Source organism: Labrus bergylta, chromosome 13 (genome assembly GCF_963930695.1).
Source record: "Labrus bergylta chromosome 13, fLabBer1.1, whole genome shotgun sequence".
Lineage (NCBI taxonomy): Eukaryota > Metazoa > Chordata > Actinopteri > Labriformes > Labridae > Labrus > Labrus bergylta.
Genome location: NC_089207.1, coordinates 17,575,062 through 17,599,730, shown reverse-complemented (window position 1 = coordinate 17,599,730; position 24,669 = coordinate 17,575,062). Strand labels below are relative to the sequence as shown.

At 41.1% G+C, this 24,669-nt stretch overlaps 1 protein-coding gene across 4 annotated transcripts in view; it reads right to left on the bottom strand.

Annotated features, from left to right (window-relative positions):
- LOC109986042 (anion exchange protein 3-like) overlaps positions 1-24,027 on the bottom strand; it is a 63,862-nt gene extending 39,835 nt beyond the window's left edge. For 2 of the 4 annotated variants that reach the window (XM_065962036.1, XM_020636558.3), the window contains exons 1-6: positions 23,896-24,027; positions 15,344-15,733; positions 5,115-5,292; positions 2,860-3,113; positions 2,444-2,631; positions 41-270 (exon numbers count right to left, since the gene is read on the bottom strand). In XM_065962036.1, the coding sequence (XP_065818108.1) occupies positions 41-270; positions 2,444-2,631; positions 2,860-3,113; positions 5,115-5,292; positions 15,344-15,397 (904 nt within the window). In that variant the 5' untranslated portion in view covers positions 15,398-15,733; positions 23,896-24,027. Of the gene's footprint in view, positions 1-40; positions 271-2,443; positions 2,632-2,859; positions 3,114-5,114; positions 5,293-15,343; positions 15,734-19,935; positions 20,048-23,895 lie in introns of those variants that run through there. The other 2 variants (XM_065962037.1, XM_065962038.1) reach the window with 2 other exon arrangements.
- Between the last annotated feature and the right edge of the window lie 642 nt (positions 24,028-24,669).

Below are 24,669 nucleotides of genomic sequence, written 5' to 3'. Positions count from 1 at the left end.
TCCAATCACCTAAAAGCCCTGAAATACATTTGTTCCTTACTTTTCATGTCATCCAGATCGGCGCTGGCCAACATCTGGGCCTCGGCCTCGTCGGTGGGGACCTGTTGGTAGACGGCCGTCTCATGAGCGGTCATGCTGCCGATGCAGATTCGCTCTCGTAGGTCATAGTTGCTCCGCTGGGTGGCTGCAGGCCGATGGTGGACGGGCTTCTTGCGGAACCAGCTGCGGGTCGAAGTTGAACTTGAGGGATCTGATTCTTCTGTACTGGCACTGACAACAAGAGAACAGACACTTATACGGGAGCGTACACGCCTTTCAGAAAAAAGTGTCATTACCTGCTGAAATCCAGAAAGTGTTTAAAAAAAGAACTAAATTGAAGCTGCTGGTGGAAAATCTGTGCTTTCCCTTCTGGTTGACATGCTGTCGCTTCACCAGCAGAGGGCTTCACAGCACAACACAGCACCAAACCAGGACCTCCTCATAAACCCTCTGAGTCATCCACTGCTGTGTTCAGTCAATCACAGCGACGTAATCCGACATGGCACAGGCTACATGCTGTTTCTTGTGCTGTTATTTGCATACACAAACACCTGAATCATTGTGGCGCCTCTAACCTCAAAACCTTGCTCAATTTCATAATTATGTAAAATACAGCAGCTGGAACCATCGATGAATCATTACAGCCTAAGGAGCTGTACTGTATGCACGGGACTTGGGTCTTTGGGGCGGATCTGCTTGACGTTCATATTCCTGATGACACAATTAAGGATGCTAATGTAGCGCTAACTTGCATATCGTATGTGATTATATGCATGCATTAAGTGTTATTTAACAGATACATTCGACGCAGAGGGTCAACTCTAAATTTAGAAAGCAAAATAACCTTTAAATATGAATTTAATCATTTCTAATCCAGCTTTGGTGTCCGTCTCCCGAGTCCATCATAACACATCTGACTAAAACACTCAGCCCTGTCTGGCATGCAGCTGAAAAACACCATAAACATTGTTCTTGTGTCAGTGTAACCATATTAAATAAAACATTAAATTAGTTCTTAAGGCGTAACCATAGCAACGAATTTCTGTGTTATCTAGCTTCACAGTAACAGTAAACACTCCTTGGTAAAAAGGACTTAAGAGTAATACAAAGGAGGAAAAAAAACAGTTCACAAACAACACGCAAAGCTGCTTGATCGATATTTTTAATATCGGCCTGAGCCGAGCACCAAAGGTGGTGTGAAGAGAGCTGCTCATTGTGATGAACTCTGCCAGAATTATCACCCAACTCTGTCAGCTCTACGGAGCATTTTAAGCATCTTCAGGTTGATCGTCTTTACTTGTATGGAACCACAGCTTTGCTTTATCAACTGACAGAAAAGAGACACAGTTAGCAGCTAGCTGATGAGATCCAATGAGCACTTTTAAGAGACAGATGTTTGACAGTTACAAAAGTTTATGGAGGTCAAACCTTAAGGGGCTGAAATAAAGAGTAAATATTCCCAACTACTTCAAATAATGAAGTAAACAAGAAACAAACTGTTTGCTCACAGAACAGATATTGCAATTTCATAGAATGATAACGTATCAATGTTGTTTTTGTCAACAGTCAACAGTGCATTTATCCACCTGTGACAAAGGCTTTATTCACAGCAGACATTTCTTCTTGCTTCTGCAGCACAAACACAGGTTCTCATATTAAATTCAAGTTTTGTCTCTAGCCTCATGGGGGCAGCAGAAAAACAAATGTTGCCCCATTATTGTCTCATAAAGTTGTTTTGGCAAACATGTTACTATATAGTATCTTTTTGTTTGATTTGTTTGAAACTTTCAGCAACATTAGCATTCATCCTGACTTCTGTTTCTAGTGACCTGAGGAGGAACATTACAATATTCACTGTTTTTTTAAGCCAACTTGTGATTTAATGTTGTTCTCTAGAAGACCAACTTCCAGACGTCCGCACCGGGACTTGAACCTGCGACCCTCCGGTTCTCATCCCAGGTCCCCACAGACTGATCAACTGCTGCCCCAGCACAGTCTGCTGTTCGGTCCTCGGCCTGTAGCATACCATAGTTAATAAGAGCTTACAGTATTTCTCCCTGAAATCTACTGCTGCTGCTGGGAAAAGGGGGCCTAATATTACATTCGCTGGCTAGAAATCAAAGCAATTAGCTAAAGGATGCTCAGCAGGGCAGGTTGGCAGGCTTAGCGCTCATTATAGGTCACACAGACATCGCTGTAGGTTCATGGCTCTAAGTGACACCTTTCACGTAAAAAAACATCGGGCATTTGATTCATTTTGATTAAAATATTGATGATACATTGTTGCATCAAGTCCTAAATCATCCATTTTAAGTGCATCAGTGTCGGTTTCTTCGTGCAGCACTGTTTCTATTGTAATTCAACGCTCGCAAACAGAGCCACCTGAGAAACCACAATAACCTACCTGCTGCAGGAGGCTTCCTCACCATCCACCTCCTCATCCTGCTCAAGAACAGCAATTCCCCCATTACAAGCCTCTCCATTTATCACAGTGGGTGTGCCTTCCTTTGACAATGGATGTTCTTCATTTTCCATGTGGAAGGCAGAGAGCGGGAGGGGTTCCTCCAAGTCTTCTTGGCTCCCCAAACTAAACTGAGAGGAAGAGGAAAAGCAGTGAGAGGGGAGGGATATGCTTTAAGGTGGTTCTACCTGGAAGGTTTCCAAACCAGAGCTAGTTGTAATAGCTAGCCTTGCCATCTTGCACCATCACAGTTAGACATGCTCACATGTTGCCAACAACAATATAAGAAAGCCGGAGGTAATTGCACAACTCTATCTCGCCACCTTTTCAACACAGACTGTTTTCCTGTCTGATTTTACCTGCGGTTGGAGGTCAGGTGGCTCCGTGCTCCGCGCAGCTGCCGCCCCCTGTCTGTCGGTCTCAGACTCCGCCTCCTCCTCGTCTACCTCGTGGATGGTGGGTGTAACATCAGACGGGGGCAGGGAGGTCTTTTTTTTCTTCCGTTTCTTTTTCCGCCTTCTGTCCGAGCTGTGCACCCGTTTCCGTAAACGCTGGGGCAGGGGCAGGTGGGTGGATAAGGGGTGGTGCGTATGATGAAACGTGTGTCGGTGATCTAAACAAACAAGAATACAATCAGAGACCACCATGACCTGGAATGCTGGAGTTAGCACATGAGCATTGACTGTATATGAGAGGATGGACTGAGCAGCAGAGGGCGACTTCATGGTTGCAAAAAGTCTGCAGAAAATGAGCGTACCCCTCACTCCATTCACTAACAACTTCATGGTCTTAACCACTAGCTTTAAGTCGACTCAGACTTTAGGTGTTTTCAAACCAAACAGTCCTGGGAACCTTTTTGAAGAGGAGCTATCCACTACAGATTTTCCTGAGAACTACACACCATGGGGACTTTTTTTTCTGTCTACATTCGCACAGCCATACGGTACCTACTCTGAAGCAGGAGCTTAAAAGGTTCCTCTAAACGGGGTTCTGGGAACTTAAATAGTTCACAGATCCTGCGGTGTGGAAACAGTAAAAAAGGAGCAGGGTTCCAACATTTTTTAGAACTGTGAAGAAGTTCCGGCGGTCCGAAAACGCCTCTTGTGTTGATTATTGTCTGATTTAGAGTATATATATATATTCTTATATATAAGAACATGTGTTTTCAGTATTCTTTTAGGAGTCTGCTGAGGATTTTTTGGGGGACGAGCACATTAATGTTGGAAGTCTGTTTTTCTTTTGACAGCCAACATGAGCATACCAATTATTATCACAGTCAGCTCTGTGAACTTCAGATTCTTATAAAACTAACATTACTGAGGCGCCGATAGACTAGCGGTTATGTAGAGTGTGCCATGTACAGAGGCTGTAGTCCTCATTGCAGTGCCCGTTGGTTCGAATTCCGACCCCGGCCCTTTGACCTCACTCTCTCCTCCCAATACTTCCTGTTTCTCTCACAGCTATCCTATCTAATGACGTAGCCGAAAATAGCATTACCAACAGCCTATAACTTAGTATTCATATTTTCATCCAAAATGTTGACTATTAAATTATAAATCTCAAGGCTTATAGTGGTAGTCCTAAACCAATGGGTGAAGTCCCAGTACCAAAACCCACCTCTTAATGAGTATTCGAACATATATTAAACAGTTAAATAACATTTTTTCTAGAGTTTTCCACAAATACTGACTTAGGCGAACAAACACAGTTTTCTTGGCTGCAGCCTTTCGATTCCATTAAACTAAACAGGGGGCTATTCCCAGAGGAGATGTGCAATCTCCCCCCTACCCCCTCCCTTAATTCCCTATTAAATACTTGAAAGACACAACACAAACAAAGGCTTTAGAGTTTAATTAACATACAATGATAGAGAGATGCACTGTTTAATAAACATCAAATAGAAAGCGGCTCTCTCCAATAATAGCCTCTATTATCTCCTACCAGAGCATGTGGTCTTCATCCCCTGATCTGCCTCAAACTAATCCACTGATGTGCCATTCTCAGCCTAAGTCAGAGAAGTGTGACAGAGAAGGTCAGAAGATGATATAGGGCTGTGTTTATCTACAGATAAAGACATACATTTGCAACTGGATTATGATATTACATAAGACTGTGTACAATATAAACACACAACTATGTGAATGCATTTAAAGCAAGCCAAAACATTGACGGTGATGCCAGCTGTATTGAGGCACAGTGGTGCTACGAGCTACATGCTAAAATAAATAAGCTAACTGAAGACTGTAAACACTGTTGTTACCGCAACTTTACAGTAATAAGTTTGGTTATTATTGTTTGAATTCAATAATTTTCTAGAGTATATATTTGTGTTTAGCTTGGTAATATTGCTGAATATTAAATGTGATTATTCCTATATTATTTTGAAGATTTGTGGTCATGATCAAGTTACAGGAAGTGAAGTGTATTGTGTCGAGTGACGGCGGAGCAACACTGTAGTTTTACTGTGGACACGCTCCTCAAGAGTCAGTCAGTTTACCACTTTGGTGGTAAACTCTGGTAATAAAAGATAAAAAAAACTTCATGAAAACATTTTTTTTTAGAAGCCCTTATTGTGTCATTGAAGGTCAAATGTGTTCATGGTGGTTTTGCTCACACTCAAAGTCTTTCTCGGTGTAGTGGCGACCCATCTTGTCTCCAATGCTGCAAGCAGAGTCACTGATGATGTCTCCAAAGCGCTCCACAGACAGGGCCTTCTCCCAGTTCTCCTCCTCCTCCTCTTCCTCTTCATGTTCCTCCACTGCTCCTTCCTCATCATCATCCTCCACCTTCACCTGGAAGAAGGGAGAGAACAAGAGAGCTTTTACACCACACTTTCAAAAGCACAGGGAGAGAAAGTCAACTAAGTGAGAGCAATAAGGAAATATAAGAGAGGGTATATGTTCCCAATATCAGTGAAAAATGAACGGCTTCAATGTGTTGAGCAATCTTTAAGCTCGTCTATGCGTGCTGAATGAGGAAATCTGTAAAAGCAGAAAGCAGCCATTACTGCTGAATGTGGACATGATGATTACATGACTTGTGCTCGTTTGATTGCTCTATTGTAGCATTAGCATATAGTGCTATATAGTTGGAAATGCAAGAAGGCTTTCTGTTAGCATGACACAGCTTGACATCAGAAATAAGAGACACACAGGGGGGCAGATTGAGTCTAAGTTAAAAGAACTTCATAATAATAATAATCATGGGTGACAAAAGAGCAAAAATGGAAAGAGCTTCATCACCAACTTCATATACATATACAGTAGGTTACTGTGAAACTTCTTTAACACATCTTTAACGCAGGAAGTTCAAAAAAGCATTAAACGTGCATGGAAAAGAAAATCTTGACCCGTTGTTTTTAGCCAAAGACAGGCTGAAGACCACAGGAGGAGACCTTTGTTTTTTCAGCTATATCCCATAAACTACACGTCAAAAGGTTCAAGCCTCCACATGGTCTATTAATTCCTGATGTTGAACACTTCATCTGGCATTGTCCCTTACTTATTTCACTGTAATATTGTTTTTGTGGACTGTAAAGCACTATGGTGAGCACTGGGGTTTTAAAAATATGCTCTCCAAAAAAAGCTGGATTTGATTCGTTTGGAACATTTTAAGCCAAAACAAATTCAATCTGGTTTCAAACCCCGTTTCCGCTTTGTATCTTCATAGAACAACTACAATATGAGTTTTAGAATACCTCCTATAGAGTACAAAAGGCACCAGGTGTCTGTACATTCTCCACCTTATGTATAGAGGACATGAAATCAATACAACAAAGTGCTAAGCAGCAGAGAACTAATGCACTAGACGGCCCTGGGGGGGAGTCAGAGCTGATGGGAGTGTCCTGCTGGAGCTGTTAGGTGCCTCTGATAGGTCAAATCACCGCGACAGGCCGCTTCTTCCACCTCAGAATGCTGCTGGCACGATAAGCACTCTGGCCGCCGCTCTGTGGTCTCTGATTTCTCTGTGCCAAGGCTCCATTACTCCCTAATTACCAGTGGGATGAAGGGACAGGATGGGTTTAATGATCTCAGCTACCTATCTACACAGAGCCGAGGCAGATAAAGCCAGACAGAATATGAAAGGAGTTTTAAATTGGGCGAGCAGTAAAAAGCAGCTCAATTTTGTTCATTATTTAAGGTGTCCTATATTCCTGCAAACCAACTCGAGTTTAATTTCTACCTCTTACATCTTCCCTGGCCTCCCCTTGCTCTGGTAAGCACAGTGTAAGACCCAGACTTGAATACTCCTAATGTGATGCATGAGGGAATAATACTGCGAGCTGAGAGAAATATTACAATGAAGGGATTTCTGCTGAACCTGGTGATGCCTCGCTGCAGCTCCATTTGTGCCAATGACTCTAAAGTCTTTCATGTGAGCTTTGAAGTCAGTTTGGGTGGAGGGACACAGGAGGAGGGCGACCCCAGCCCAGGTGGCGGAGCCAGGATGTGAACAGGAATTGGATAGCAGAAAGGGGAGGACATGGATTTCCAGTTTTACCCACCGTACGTTTCACTGAGAGCAATAGCTTTCTTAATTATTGACGAATACAAATAGCCGATCCCAGCTGTCATTGGGCGAGAGGCAGAGTAACACCCTGGACTGTTAGCTAGTCAATCACAGAGCTGACATGTAGAGACAGACAAACAGCCACACTCACATTCACACCTATAGATCATTTAGAGTCACCAATTAACCTAACGAGCATGTCTTTGGATTGTGGGAGGAAGCCGGAGTATCTAGAGGGAACCCACTCAAGCACAGGGAGAACAGCCAAACTACACACACACAGAAAGGCTCATGTCTGATGGGGAGAACATGCAGATTCTATGGTAAAGTGGGCCTATGGTAATGCAATGCAAATGTCTGATCTAGCCACATATGTGTAACATTTTTTGTGCAGAAAGTAAATTGTAAAATGGAAATTTCAAAGAATACATATTTTTGGGGATAACCTCGAGTGGCCCATCTGTAGGTCCTCTGGGGCCTACCAAGGGGTCACAGGCCACACCTTGAGAATCACCAGTGTAGCTGTTTTGTGAACAGACCCCAATAATTACTTCATAAATTATTCACACCTGAAAATCTGTCGTGAACAAAGAAGCTAATTCATATATCTGAATGACAGCTAAAACTTCCGTCCTGCAGAGAGAATCAAAGCAGAGGTTGAATGCAAAGCTCAAGTGCTGCATTATTCATAATCTATTAGCCTTTTTTTACAGCTCTGTGTATGTGAGAGCTCAAGACTCTAAATCATTTTCACTGGACATTGGATGGTCTTCAACATGGCCACTCCATTTAATGTCTAAATTATCTGAAGTTTGAAGAGAGCAGGTAAAAGGCTACAAAGCAAACAGGTGACCTCATTGAAGACATTTATTTTTTTTATTTTCTATTGTAATTTTCTACTGTCTGTAAAAGATCAGCTTGTCTATCAATTGTCAATTAGAACCTGCACACTTTTTACATTTCCACACTTTCACCCATGTACCATGCATTTGGACTTTGTATGTTCCATGTATCGTATGTGTTTTATTACGTTAATGTGACTCTCCCTGAAACCAAATTTACCTACAGGTACAAATATAGAAACCTGAACCTGACAAGGTTGACTCTATATGCACTGTATCTGTTTCATACTCAAAACAGCTGCAGCAGATGTCTGTTCATCATGAGTCTGGTTCTGCTCAAGATTTCTGCCTGTTTGAAGGAAGATAATTCTTAGCCACTGTAACTTTGCTAAATGTTGTCAGATGCTATGCTAATGGAGGGTTAATGTTGGCTCTGAGTGAATAATATCACAAAGAGCACAGTCTCTACCTGCTCTTTATGTAAAGCTTCCTGAGATAACATTTGGTATCAATTGGCTCTATTCAAATAAAGACTGGTTGATAAAAATTGATTATTTGCTCACCTGTATATTATGTTTAATTCTTTTCTTGAGTATCTGTACAAATACATGTTGAAGTGATATCAACGCAGCAACAGACATTACAGAAAAGTCCTCCTCGTGCACGCTCTACTCCTTGAGCCACCCATGCCTTACACAAACTGAGTATTTCCGGTAGTTATGAACAAGTCTCATACAGAAAATCCTCAGCTTTGTGCTACATGCATGAAAGAGCAAGTCTGGATCTGTTTCTCAGGATAATGTCTCGAGATTTCATGTAGAGAAAGTCAACACAAACACCGTTAGACACCAACACCAAGCTTACACTGAAAGAGAGCAGCTGCCTTATATACTCTCACTGCTTCAGGTGAGACAAACCACTAAGGTGGAAACAAGACCCTATGAAACAATGAATATTCATATAAAACTAATACAATTCAAAAATAGAATACAACAAATAAATATTGACATAAATACTCAAGTGAACATTTAAAATGACAACACTGATTAAAATATGAATAATATAATCACTTCAGTCTGCTTTGTTTGTGCCTCTTCCACCTCCCTCATCTTAATGGTTTGCTCCAAAAGCTTTAAAACAGGTCCTTATGCCCCCCCCCCCCCCCCCCCCACCCTCTTGAGACCCCACCCCCACCTACTGAGAAAACAACCAGGAAGAGGTGAGTACTGCCATTGTTTGAGTTGTCTCTTTGAGTTAGCTTCATTTAAAAGACAGAAGGTCATGTCCCTCTGTGCGTCAATCCTTTAATACCACCCTCTGAAACTACCACAGCAGACAACATTGAATAAATGAATGTGCCACCTTACAGTCTGGCTAACAATCTTTTAATACATGTCAACAAACCATTCAAAGGAAAAGATAGCGTTCTCTACTACGAGCACCAAAAAGGACAAACAGTCAGAACGCTGTAGGGCTGCCAGGGCAGGGCTGCCCTCCAGTGCATAGAGAGGAGAGCCTTTGTAAGAGGTTTCAACGGCTTACATAGACAGCGTAAGTGGTCTTGTGAACTTCTTTTTGGTTTCATATCGGCAAACAATTGTGTCATTAAGCACTCAGCAGATTCATCCTGGGATTACTACCAACATATGTTTACCTCATGATCTGAAACTTTGTCCATGTTTAGTATGGTCATCCGATCAGGCATTGTAACACTATATGCCAGTTTTAAAATCGAATATCAGCATAATAGGTCAACTTTAATGATGTCACATTTGAAACTTCGGGCTAAGTGTGCGGACATTTTTCACTACTTTCTGTGATTGTTTGGGAAGGAAAGTAAAAAAAAAACAAATGACCTGCAGTCACTGTTGTGGAACCTTTGATGTATTGTGTAAAAGCTCGGGCACAAAGGAGTGAAATAATTCCACTCAACTGTGTCCTGCCATTGGGATGTTCATCTGCTAATACAAATATCGCCTTAATGAAGGCAGGATGAAAGCTTGTCTGTTTACAGTGAGCACTGAAGTGGCGGTGTCCATTTACCTCAAACACAGTGATATTTGATTCATGTTGTTTCAAATATGTGGTTGCTTCAAAGCCTCCAATCAATTACGGGAGAGTAAAGCTACCATTAATAAGCCTTTTTTTTCCCCTGAGCTGAGTCAGTGTTCAGATGAAAAAAAAAAACCCTGCTGCCTCACCTTTTCCTGTGATCTGCCCAACTTCTACTGCGACATTAATATTTCATATCTGACGGAATGCTGAGCCAGAGAGAGCCATTCAAATATTTATCAGCTGCTGACTAATATGAAAGAGGCTGTGTGTGTTTCATGTGTTTGCCTGGTATGCCCTTGGTGATCAGGACAACCTTCAATGTGTTTCTGTTTTATTTGGAGTAGACAGGGTGTTAGGGTTAGAAATACTGTTTTAATATCGAGTTCATTCAGGCCGGCTTGCTGCTGTAATACTGATGTTATTCTGTGTCGTTCAACAACACGACTTTCCTATCTAGAAAAAACACATTCAGTGCCTGGTGTCTCTCTCTCTCTCCTATCAATAGTAAACTGTCCTACAGTGAGCGCCCCCTACAGACCTGGAGCACTTGTGTAGAAAAAGTTTTGATTTTAGCGTTTGTTAAGCAGTTTTCTTCTGAACATGTCTGTTTGACTTTATATCCTTTATATTTTTCGACTGTATTTGACGTTAAAGGTCACATATTATTCATCTTTTCAACCAGTTTAAATAAGTCACAGAACTCCCCAAAACATGTCTGTGAAGTTTCTTATTCTAAATCCACGATTCTGTATTTTCTTCTCTTAATATGAGTTGTTTCAGCTTTTGCCGAGTATTTGCACCTGTCGGCCCCGGTAGATATAGTCATGCCAATATGCAATGGATATAAAGCGGAACAACATTATCTTTATAAAGGTAAGAAAGATACTCTTTATTCTAAATAAATCTGGACACTATCCGATGATATTAGAGCTAAATGCTCTGCCATCCCGATAAATGACTTGATGAATGCTCCCTTTAAATCACAGAGCTGTCCCTGTCTCTGTGCTGAGCCCTGTAGCTGAGATGATGCCTTCAGGCTACATTATGTTACAGCATGTAACAATATGTCACAGCAGATTTATCATTTAGACTATAAAGTCCAGTGCCAGGCAGAGAGCAGCTTACAGTTTGTTCGGCCGTGCTAAAGAGAATCGATTTAAAATGTGAAACGTATTCTTACACTAATTATCTCACTTATTACAATCGAGGCTGATGAAAATACAATATGTTTGTTTGCCTCTGCCTCTGATTAGGCTGCTTTCTGTTGCCTCATGCTCTTTTTATTTCGCTGTGTTTAAAAGCTGCTTCCCACTCGCTTCATCTCTCCCCTTTGATAGAGGCAGCTGGCCCACTTCCCAGACCAACAAACACCACTAACATAAATATCAGCTGCACTGTTTAGCTTTGCTTTTCACTGCACAGCTGATGTTTATGAGCAATTACTTCAAAATGCTGGCATTATTAACGCATTTTATGTTTAAAATTAAAGCCGAGCAACTTTTCCTTCTGTTCTGTTAAATGAATGCATGAGCAAAATATAAAATGGCAACAGTGTTTCTGTGACTTGCTCTATATTTCTAATCCGCAAATATCAAGCAGCAGAGTGAACGTCTGAACATCTGAATCTCAACTCTGAGCATATTATTCATCTCTAAAGAACATTTTGATAATGAAGATGTAATTAGGAAAACACCACAGATTTTTAAACTGAAGTGAAGTACCCAAACGTTAATCCTAACGTTGTGTATGTGTGAGTTTACTAGAGATTGCATCTATTATTGAGGGCAGAGTATTATTCAGATAGCCAAAGATTAACATTGACATTATTGTTTCCATCAATCATGTCACAGTCTGCTTTGCACACTGTTGATGGCATGTGCCCCACTGTGCATAATAACACATCACCTACCTAGTTGGCACAACCTGTTCTACAGTATTTCACTTCAACAACAGATATTCTGCAGACAGATGAGTGACTCATCCTTTTATTGGGACATCAGAGAGAAAAGTTAAACCAGTTAATTAAAAAACCATTGCAATCAAGATCTCTTTCACTAGGCTGACCTGGCTGTCTGCAAATGAATGATGTGCTTCATTACAGCACTCTAGTGTTGTATTACTATCCTTGTAGATTTCAGTTTATTTAACAGGCTTTAAATGAATACAAATGTATCAGTGTTGCCAAAGCACAGTTAAAATGGTATCCTTGTTTAGGAAATCTTTCCTGGTCATTTCATATTTTCATTTGAAATTGAATCTCTGCAAAATATATTTTGCTCTTTTGACCCTGTTTGTGCATGTTTGTGTGTGTGAAGGATGTACAATATCAGAGTGTAAAATTGAATTTCCCCTCGCGGGATGAATAAAGGATATCTTCTTCTTCTAAAACACATTTACATTAACCTGAGCGTCTTTATTCTGTAATACTGAAGGTGCCATTTGAAAGAATATAACAAGCCCTTTTGTTCTTCACATTTCTAATACAAGAGCTGTTTCAAAGGGCAGCTCTGGCCTGAGGGGAAGGAAAATAAAATGGATGAAGCCAAATTCTTCTTTCTGAAATCCCAGATCCAGCAGAGAAAATACACAATTTAAGAAATGGGAAATGCCACATCCAACAGATATTTTGTTTCAGAATAAAACATCTCAAGTGCATCCACTGACATTGCTCCCTGGTCTGATATGAACCAGCTACTTGGCAGCTCAGTGGTTTTGAAGCTGCTGGGAATGAGTTCACATAGACACAAAGCATTTTGTTGTGGCTGTCCGTCAAACAAGCTCTTGAACTATTTTTTTTTTTCTGACTCCCCCTTCTCACACTCAAGCGTTCAACCACAATGACAACATTAACCCCCCAAGTATAAATCTGTCTTTCTATAAAGGACTCTCCATTGATGATCAATGTGCAGCAGGTGTTTTGCATACTGGTTACCTCATGCAAAGTTCAACTCTCCTTCTCAGCAGTCTGCATTTGCGTTTGAAGTTTTTCTGTCCTTGATGGTATTCACTGTCCCGTCTCATCTGTTTCCTTCACCTCCTGAACATTCTCAACATGGACTGTAGAAAACATGTACATCGTCTATGTGACAACACCCAGTGGTGGGCCTTAATCCTCCTCGCTAACACCTACAACGCTGAGCCACATGAATTATGATTTTTTTTTTTTAACTCACCCCTGTAGAGTGTGTACAGATAAAGACATGAGTTATTTATTTCTGCTGTCAAAATTGGCATTTTAATCTGGAAGTTAATATGACTTCTGGAGCTTTTGCAGCAAGTCTCAAGTGGACACACGAGGGACTGCAGATTTTTGCACTTATGAATGTGCATCATTTTTCAACAAAGGAGGCGATCGCTTGGTTTTTAACAATGCAACAATGCACATCAAGCAGAAAAAGTAATAAATCATATTTTAGTTTCATTACGTCTGGAACTTAAATGGATTATTCACCCATTTGCATTTAGCTTTGTATCATTAGAAACCTGGTAGTATTTTCGTGCATCCCGCCCTCATTTTCCCCTGAGATGGGAAATCTTTGTATTTCTAAGTCTGAAAAGGAGCTTCCAGTGACGCAAAATGACGTTTTTTGCATCACTGGAAGCTGTTGCGGTTAGCGGGGTGAAACTACAACGCTAGTTCCTCATATGTTCGACCACTGAAGCTACAGACCAATCACAGATCAGTGGTTGGGAACTCACTCCCAGAATCGAAACTTAACATCCACCATATTGCTTGGAAGCTATGCTAACAGGCTCTATGGAGAAAACTGATAATGGCGAAAATGCTGTATTGCTGGCCGTCGCCGGCTGCTGCCAACTCAGCAGCAGAGACATAAGGCCTGATATGCTAACAGGCTGCTAATGGCGGAAAAATATAAATATAGCAAGAGGCCGGTCTTGTGCTTTGGCTGCTTTAGCCGCTGGCCGCCAGGGCCGCCGCTATCCGCAGCAGCCGAGAAACAAAACCAGCCTGTCGGCAGCAATCATCTCGGGGCTATATTGCTATATTGCTGTCTGCCTGCCTGTCCGCGGCTGTGAGGACGAGGAGCCCGGGCCGGCTCGAGCTGGGGCGGACTGGTAGTGTCTGTGCTCTCACTGTTTGCCTATGGACACAGACATAGAGTCTGTTTTCTGACAGGAATTTTCCAGGAATTAGAAGTAACTCAAGATGCCAATTCCTTCTGGAAGACATCTCGGAATCAGTTGAGGAAACGGCTTTATGTGTTAAAGTAAACATGTCTGTAAACCTGACCTTAGTGGGATTGGCTTGCGGTGCTGTGCATTCTGGGATTTGGTGTCTCTCATCCACATGAGCCAAAAAGAGACTTTTGGCCTTTTCTCAGCCAAGAAGGCACTAACTTCAAAATGTATTTCACATTTCTACTACATATATGACCCAAAGTCAATACAGATTCATGTTTCAACAGGTGAAGTAGCCCTTTAAAGACAGGGTTGGTAATTTTCTCCAGATACACTTCTTAAGATTTTTATTTGAAATTGTCTTTAGGTCCTGACAGAAATTAATAACTCGTGCTCTGAAAAAGGATCAAAGAAAATCCATCATCTGCAGCAGCTTTAATCCTGGAAAAACGTCGACCAATATCTGCCACGAGGTACCAATCTGATGAACCAATCACGCCCCCCTGTCTCCCTGCTCGTTCTCTACCCCTTTTGTGCACTAGCCCACACTCAAAGCATGAGCTGAGCTCCGCTTCTGGACCAATGGCGCTCGTGCATGTAAGTGAGGGGCGTGGTTTTTGAGGGCGCAGGGGGAGGGGGTGCGAACATGGCACTGGGGGAATGCTACTTTCAAAATCATGCTAGTTTTCAAAAATTACCAGCCCTGCCTTTAAGTGGATTAGCTCATATTAGAATTATGACATAATGCAGGGATAACACTTAACTTGGTTCTCTCTTATTGACAGGTAATTAACCACTTGATATATTACCTGCAGCTCTTTTCCTGAATGACATTCCCCACTCTCTCTCTCTCTCTCTCTCTCTCTCTCTCTCCCTGACTGCTGTCTCTATCTACTGTCCTGTCTCTTTATTAAGACCCTAAAATAAATATTTTGAAAAACAGCACCTACACAAGTACAACAATTTCCTGAAAGGGCTCCACGCTCTGATAGGGTCAGTTCAAATCAACCTGAAAGCTGCTTGCGTTTTTCACGTAATTGGGCCACTCAAACTACTTCCCTGGATGGTTAACCTCCTGAAAAGGCTGCTGGCCAAAATGCAACAGAATCTACCCACTGTGCAAACAACCAGTTCTCCATCTCACAATAGAGCTCAGGTTTGTCTTTGCTTCCAAAATGTGAGGTGAAATAATCTTGGGCCGAGCTCTACAGGGGCACTTCACATATTCCACATGTTCCATCTCCCTCATACAGTAAAACATTTTCAAATGGAATTAACCCCTTGAAATAACTCTTACCTCTTGTAGATTGACTAACACATCTATCTCTGGGGCATGACCTCCTGTAGCCATGGGTCCCGGCGTGCAGCCAGAGGGTGAAGAATAGCTCTGTGGTGAGGACAGGGGGGCCTGCAGGGAAGGAGGCTTGTGTGGCTGGAATAAAAAGAGACTGGAGGAGATGGAGCGGCTGTGAGGAAGGTTCTGTGGGAGAGGGATGTGACAGGGTGAACAGCCCCAGAGGTAAAGGATGACGGACGGGGGGCGGCGGGGTTGGGTGATGTATGTACAGTTGGATGAGGGGCAGGGATAGAGACTGGGTGCAGAGCAGCAGGAACCTGGGGGGGAGGACGGCGATCAGCCTTTCTCTTTCAGGGCTGGGGATCCAGGAAGCCTTTGGGGTGGCATAACCTGCAAGACATTCGACAGGAGAAAGAACTTAACTGAGGAATACATGGGCATCTGATGGACAGTCAGATAATGTAATGAGAGCACTGTAATATAAACCACCATACGCACATACTCACAAATAGAAAACAAGCATTTTCGAGCAAATGTCATCTCATTTATTTAACAAATTCTAAAATGTCTATAATATATTTCACACTTTTTAACACCAACCTCTGATCCAACACATCAATTAATTACTGCTCTCCTTCCACATGATGGTGTTTTTAATGAACACATTTGCTATCGTGCCATCATTGTGCTCTCAGTGGTGTCTTAACAGCTGCCATGGCGACAGAGAGGGCGTCGACGAGCGACGAGAGCCCCTGTCTGGAGTCAGAGCAAGGGTGGTGTGGTCACACCTCTGTCACCCCTGCTATCTTTATTAACTAATTCATGGGGCTTTCTGTTCTCTGCTCAGAACTGCACTTCTTCTGCTGGGTCTCTTGTGTGACCTTTAGCCCAGATACTTCCTATATTAGGGTCAAGTGTTCGGGGCTATACTGTACATGATTTGAATGATCAGTAGAGAAGATATCAAGCTGACTAGCGATGGGCATTGAATCAAGTTTTAAGATATATTGATACATTTTCAAACAAAACATAGTGTAAGACAATATTGTTATATAGACGCAGTCTTTGTTGCGTCAACAACCCAAAATCAATATTAGGAAGACTAAAATTATGATACAGATCAACAGGCCGATATCTTTCTTAGATCGATTTAGATAAACACATCTCTCAGCCCTGAAGCTGACCTTCATTTTGTTAAACAACATCAGTATTTATAGCAGCGTTGTACACTACACACTGCAGGAGCAACATCATAGCAGACTGTAAACTGAACAGAGTCTCAAAATAACCCCTCAGTGTTTACTGTTCTCAAGGTTTCTACCAGGAGCAGAATGAGCCTTCTCCTCTTCACAACAAACAGAGCCAGTTATTTCACCTAGTAAAAGCAGGACATGTGAGAAGAGCTGTCATCGACTTCAGCTCACAAACTGAAAAAAGTCCTTCTTTAGTTAAATGATGAAGCGATAAACAACAGTGATGTTACATAAACACTAGCAAAGAAGTCCAATTGAAATGTTACACCGTCTGGCCTTGTATAGTATGACCTTCATCATGCAGGCTTATGAAGGTGTTTAAATGTGACGCTGGCGTGAAAATCTGCCAAATCTGATTCAAGTGACACATTTCTGAGTCAGCTGTAGACCTCAGCTGGGTCACATAAAAAGTCATTCACCACAATACTATGATGTTAAAATGATTTCTCTTTCTCTTTTCAGTCTCCTCTTGTCTGGTAACTGAAGAAGTTACATATTATAGGTACCAGTAGGCAAATTACCTCGATACAGCGGTTAAATCAGGCTAGCGGTTTCACCTTTTTTCCAGACTACTGACTATGAAATACTGCTGGTTGGCAGCTTCATATTAACCATATAGATATGAGAATGGAATCATTATTTTGAGCTGACTCGCAGCAACCTAGCAGGTAAACCCAGATGTAAACAGAAGATGTATTCTCACATTATTTAGTTGTAATGAAAAGCATGTTAGCACAGCATAGCTCAGCTTGTACTGTGTAGTAATCAATGTTAGCATTCCTAGCACACCTACTATAGTGTCACATGTTAGCCAAATAATCACTATATTAGCTCTGTTTTGGTGTTTTTCAACTCTTCAGGAAAAGGTCATTACAGTTGCTTAATGTGTCTTTCTGGGTGTTTTAAGCAGATCATTTAAAGTGGTAAACTGATGAATGAAGCCTTTTCTCTGAAGCTGCTTTCTCTGAAGTGGAACAACAAGGTCAACAAGTCGTTCAAGTGAAAACAAAAACACTGATTTGATGCTTTGGAACTACAAAATGAGCTAAAACAAAAAAAAAATAGCCTCAACAACTGGATAGAAACAAATAAACAAATGTGGTGTTGGTTTTATTTTTGTTAAGTTACCCTGTTGATTTTCAGTCCAGTCAAAAGACCAATCGGAACCAGAAATTGCGCAAATAAGCGTAAATTTAAACTAAACAAAAAATTAATTTGATGGCAATTAGCAACCAACTTATGGAAGTGTGTTGCGTTCACATGATAATAACTGAATTAACAAAATCTCAACAGCAGCTCTTATTTAGATCATTTATATTTTATTTAGAGCACTACGGGGAGGTTCTTGTTATCTTTGGGTGACATAGATGGTAATGTTATTGGTCTGTCAGCTTTTTGTAGTTCAGACACAAACCCCACTCTGAATGGTCAGGATCAGCTGTTTTGCCGAGAAACGCTAGCATCCTGTAAATCTTTATTCCGAGATAATTATCTGGATGATTCAGAAAATCAGAGCTTGTCTCATTATTGTCACTATTTATAGTGAATGCATACCCTTCTACACTAACTAGCTTCAGATTATCTGGTTTATTGCTGTTCCTGGTGTTTCCCTGATGATAAAGATAGATATCCTTTTGTTTCCCAGTAACATATCCCTCTAAACCCATCACTTGACTCGTCTTAATCCTCACTTAGCGGCCTGACACACACACATAAACAAACAAGAGAACAAGAGAAGGCACCTTGGGACCGCTTAATCATCCTGATGATGCCAAAATAGACACAGCTGATTATTTTGGTTTTAACGTGTAGGAAAACAGGTGCCTCTCATCCTCTCATGTAAACATGCCAGGGATTGTTGGTCTGTAATTATTTTTGGGCCGTGTGGGAGAAGGCGAGGCCAGACAATTGACTTTTACTGGAGTATAGATCTGATCACTCAGTGTTAGTCTTGTGGATTTTAGTCAATATGCAGTTTTTCTTTTCTACATGAGCAGAAAAAACACTCAAACGTGCTGCTTATGTGATTTCTGTCTGAAGAGCAGGCATTAAGGGCAGTAATATTAGTATTGTTGTATTAGTCTGTTCATTACACAGCTTGTGGTTAAAAACACAAAGCCAAGTGCTCAGTGTGTGGAAGGTATTTTTGGAAGTACGTGTGTCAAAATGAGGCAAACAAGGCTCTGGATTTTTTGAGAAGTGTTTAGAAGGCTGATAAGAACAGTGCATTAAGGATACAAAAAAGTAGGACTGTATTGAGGACACATTATGTGAATATTAGATACTGTGGGCAAAGAAAAAAAAACACAGAAATTGCTGGAATATAGCAGATAAATCCCAGAGGGCCCATTCTGTTTTCTCACTGTCACAATAAGACGCCCTACATCTGCCTCTGTTTTATTCCGCTGACTCATTTTCTCCCTGTGAGACAGTTACAGCTGGCTCATAGCACACATTATGCACAAGATGCTGCACAAATAAGAGTATGATGTTGAGCTGAGTGTGCGGAACAATTTGGCTTTATCTCTGGAGAGCTTTTGTGCGCAGTATGGCGTTATTACCCAGTGATGCATCTGCAAGAAAAACCTCCACTGGAAATTTAATTATCACAGCACTCAAACTTTTTTTTAATAGGCTACTCTTTAAAAAATAAGCAGGTTTGTTCTTTATTCTGTTAACTTGTGCAAAATCCAGGGTATCTAAAACCTTTCGTTCTGCATATTGTCTAACCTATAGCATGCAAAGGCATACCTGTTCCAAAGTGAATCGCCCTTAGCTTCTGCAATGCACCGTGCATCCAAATCTCATTTGTAGTTTAAATTCAGCATGTGAAGATTAAAATAGTGAAAAATGACTATAGCGTCATGATTAATATCATAAATCAAATGATCTGTGCATTGACAGCCCAATAAAGAGCCTGCACATGTACTTAACCTTGATCAGACATGGTAAATGGACTAGACTTGATCATCATAGAGCACTTGTCTAGTCTTCTGACTACTCAAAGCGCTTTTACACCGCAGGTCAAACCTACACATTCACACACTGGTGGCACAGGCTGCTCTGTAAAGTGTCCATTAGAAGTAACTGATCCCATTCATACACATGCATACACAGCTGACGAAAAAGCGAGAGCAATTTGGGGTTAAGTTTCCTTCCTAAGGAAACATCAGAAATGTTACTGCTGGAGCTGGGGATCGAACCTCCAACCATCCAGGTGAGAGATGGCCAGCTCTACCAACTGAGACACAGGTTCACTCCATCCATCCCACACCTTTTCAATAGCAACAGTAATATAAATGTGCTATTTGAAAACAGCTCTTGCATGTTGCTTCTTACCTTTTATTGTGTCTGAAGGGCCACTGTGTCATCCTGATGGGCCACCAGTGGAGTGAGTAGCTGGCCGGTCCACCACCACAGGCTAACTCACCACAACAGCAGTAATATCAAGTGTCCCGCCCCCATCATACCAGCTGTGTAATCGGAGAACTCTGAATGGCTCACCCTTTGAATGTGTGAAGGGGACGCTGACATACACAAGTGACAGACACTGATGGGGGGGGGCTGCACAGGAGCAGTTTAGGAATGCCAGCAGACATAAACAAAGGAAAACAAGAAGCTCAGGTGGATGACAGGGCTGTACAAATGATGAGGATGACCCCCTAAAATAACCAACGTCATGTGTCTTTAAGGAAAATAAATACTGAGGGGGGCAAGGCAAGCCATCCCAGCTTGGAGCTTGGTGTTAATAGACTCAGTTATAGCTCTCTATTTGTATTTTCGTCTTTGGTGGTTAATGAGGTTGCTTCTGATTAGATTCAAATTAGTTATATCTCACAATCTCGACTGGGCAAAATGACTTCCAGTCATCATTTCTAATTAATAGCACTGTGGCTGATTCTCAAATGCATTTTAGGAATTGGATGCTGTTTTTCCAGACATCCTGGAAACAAAGCTCGGACCCCCGAGACAGAAACAGAAAGGGAATGTGTACATGAGACGAAGAGGAGGGGGAACGTTAAATTTGCACCACCCTCTCAAACACACTGCTGCGCACGGTACAAATGTTTACAGGGTTGGCAGCAGGTGTTTGTTGCACATCATTACATGAAGTTAACCAGAATGAATTATTCTACCTAAAGGCACTGTGCTTTAGTGCAACACTTTACAAATTAGGAAACTCATATCAGGCCTCTCGTCTTTAGACAGGACTTCCACGCAGCCTAAAGTAGTAATAAATAACAAATATTTACAAGTATAATAAATATCTGGCTCGTTATGTGTACTTACAGATATTACTGCTGTAAACTCTTAAGTAGAACTTAGTTATTCCACATGCGATGGAACAACAAATACTTTGATTTCAAAGTATTCCAAAAAATGTACACACAGACTGCAGAGCTGGAAACACATGGCTGACCATAAAAAAACTCTACTCCAGATTCTTCATTATAAACTTCACAATTATACATTATATACAATACTTTACTAAAATATTGTATTGTCATTACACATCGAAAATGTATACAAAAGTACAAATAGACTAAATGTTAGGCATGATTGAAGACCTGTGTGCTCCAGTAGCTCCACCACTTCCAAAAGAAGAATTAAGCCAGCACTGGCAGAATGCTATGAGCTTCAACCGATCAGCAGCCAGGATTGACTGCAGTCTTACTTACCTTCAATTAAGCATGCTGCCCTGACCTGAGCAGATCAAACACTGAAGAACACAACACAAAGATATCTACTACACGGCTCTAACACGTGTGACTTTGCAAAAAGTCTGACTCTCTTTATCTTCATCTTGGAACTATTACAGCACAGCAGAAACCAGAGAGTGATGAAGTTTGATTAAAAACTTAACAAGAATGTGTGCTGGCATTAGTACAAGGACATCTTGCAGAGTTTCACAGTTCACACTGACAACATGGACACAACCTCACTCACAAAGGGAGAGTGTAAGAGTGAGAAAAAGCTAGCAGCTCACAATTTCCCTGTGAAGGATGTTGCAGTACCAACACTGTGTTATCCTTGATGTAGCTTTGCATAGACGCACTTGTATTACAAATATGAACAGCTTTTAACAGCTAACAGCTAACCTAGCGACAGGCCGCTGCAGTCGTCTGAATCAAACTACTGTCATAGTATTCTGCTCTCCTGTTGGCCAGAGAGACTGACCAGGAGCCAGCAGAAGAGTGGATATTTACAGGTCTTTGCCCTTCTGCAACCACATCAATCCACTCCAGACACAGCCATGAGCTATTTCTTCATCTATCAAGCTATATTTAGATGCAAGTGGGCAGCAAACTCAGAGACAAGGTGGCTGACAGTTCAACGAAGGCTTCACACTTCAACACTGTGATACTAAGGACAAGTGCGACAGTAAAATAAGCTTCAAGGCCAAAGCAGAAGTATGAAGGAAATGAACTACAAATGACTAAGCTTTTTCAAGTTTCTACTTCACCTTGTTCTACTCAAATACATCACCAAACAACATTTATAATCAGTCAAAGATTTTATCCTATAGGCTACAGAAAAGAGTTACAAGTCTACAATATTATCTTCTATGTGCTTGATGGTCTCTTACTAGTCAACCCAAGTTATTTGAAGTTCTGTTATTGATATATTTATTATTTAATTTATGAACAAATAGGCTAGGCTACTGCTGTTTGTGGCTAATGTTAGCATGCTAACACGTGTTGGACAGTAGCCTTCCCCTAGGAGTACTTTTTTTCAAAGGTTTAACATTTGAAATTGAGAAATAGGATGACAGTAACTAACCCCTGTGTTGCTCTGTAACTTTTGCATCTTGTATTGTTGAGTTTTTACCAAGATTTTTGGAGGACTGACATCAGTTTTGTGTCCAATGTGTTGTCTGGAGCAGCTCTTGCTAGCTTAGCCAAGTGGCCAGAGGTCAAAGGTGCAAAACTACAACAAATGCTTACTTGCAAAGATGTCTACGTTATATCTCTTGAGTTCTTAGCAGTTTTGCAAATGCTAGCAGATAGCCTACATTTGCAGCTTCTTTGCGTTGCGCAAGTTATTGATATTGTAAACTGTATGACAGGTTAATTAAACCATAGGCTATGTTTTCTTTTTCTACTCGAAAAAATCTACGTGCAAAAAATCATAGATATTCATCTAGCCTATCTGAAGACTGCACACAGTCAGGAAAATAAATGAGTCATGTAACTAGTTCTTCTGTTGCGGAGTAGTAATTTATTTATTGAATAATATGATTTTTTTTTGCACACAATAGCAGCATGACAGCACTGTATCTGTGAGCATGGTAATATGTTAACAGTGGAATAAAGTTCAACACAGAGTTTAAAGCATGGCTGTTATCTTGTGTCTTGACTCTTACCTTAAGTCAATCAAGTTTTGCCTCTTAGATAACTGGGCACATTTTTTCTTTTAGATTAGAAATTCCTTGTATGGGGAAACACATATGGCATCATGTATCCTAAAATGTATTCTTATTAGATTAAGCATTTTGTTTATCCTACAGGCCTACTTATCCAAATGTGATTGCGTTGTCTGAACATAACACTGATGGAGTACAAGCTGTAGCTGGCATCTTTCGCTCTCTGCTTCCTCTTGCTTCGACATAAGTGGTACAATAATCAATACTTGCACTCAATTCTAAAATTCCTTATTTATAAAACATTGAGGCTAAAAGGAGTCAAGTTACCACAGCCATCTAGTGAACAAACAGCACATTTTTTTTATTTTTTTTAGAAATAATTCTAGCTATATTTAGTTATCTCTCAGCATATGATTGTTGCTGAGTCATTACTATGTGACCTATCAACCCCCTGCTTCTGTTTGAACTTGAATCGCAGGCTAATTTACTCTGCGCACAGATGACCTACTAATGTTTCTGGTCTTTGGCAATGCAATGTTGAATGCACGGGTGAAAACACTGCAGAACAACTAATAACAATAATACGAGTAACCAGTAAAGCCACCGCCTCCGGAGCAGAGCTGCTTTACCTGCACTCACGATGAAGACGTCTCTTCCTCACTGTGCAAGACCTGCACCGAAAGGCAACACTAAACCTGCAAGGACAGACTCTTTGGCATTTATTTAAAATGTTGCATATCTCGGTTTGTGCAAAATCATATATTCCACATCGTCAGCATGCCATTTCTTTTGCTCGTGCACGCACATGCATATCTTTGTTGAATAGCAAGTACCCAGACAGCGACTCAGCATCATCTGGATGTCAGAGCGATTTCGCACAGTCAAGTCAATGCTGGAACATTCTCACTTTCAACGTGCGTATGTTGTCGCCCTACCTGTGATTTCAGAGAGCAGTCCAGAACGGAGAAAACTACGAGCAAGAAATGTTGCGACTCCACAAGGCAGCAGCAGCAGCAGCGTAATGGTCCATACCGTAACCTAGTGAAGACACGCCACGCAGCCTGCTGGATCTGCAAAGGATGCTCAGCACGACCACGTGACTCTGGAGGACAAACCTGCCAATCTGAAGTCACTGAAAAGATGGACAATAACAACATGCTGTGAGTGCTTTGTTTACGGACGGTGCGAAGCGAAAATATAAAGCTATTATCATTTTCACAAGCTTCATCGCGACATTTGATTTAATTTGAGTGTGCGTAACAGTTTTTGGGTCAGGCAAATGGAGTAAAAAAAAACATGTTTTTTAATAAGTCAAAATATTGATGATGAAGTCTAACTTTTAGTCCTAAATACCTGCAAGGCATAACAAATACATACTTGCTACTTTTTAAAAATGTACCTCTAAAACTCAGTTTGTCTCAGTTCTAAACACTTTTACTTTTTTTTTACTGAATTGCAAAATCAATAAAACAAAATAAATTCCTCCTGAAGATCTTTCTAGCTCGTATGCGTTTCTCTGAATGGAGTAATAATAAGTGTGTATTTATATAAAATGCAGTGTTAGCGGTTGTAGCCTAGGAAATGAAGCAATCAAGTTAAACGTTTACAATAAACAAGCCTGTGTAATTGCAATGACTCAGACCAGAGTAAGCTTATATATGTAGACTCACTCTACACAGACTGCCAGCTTGTTTTTGTACTCTAAGTGA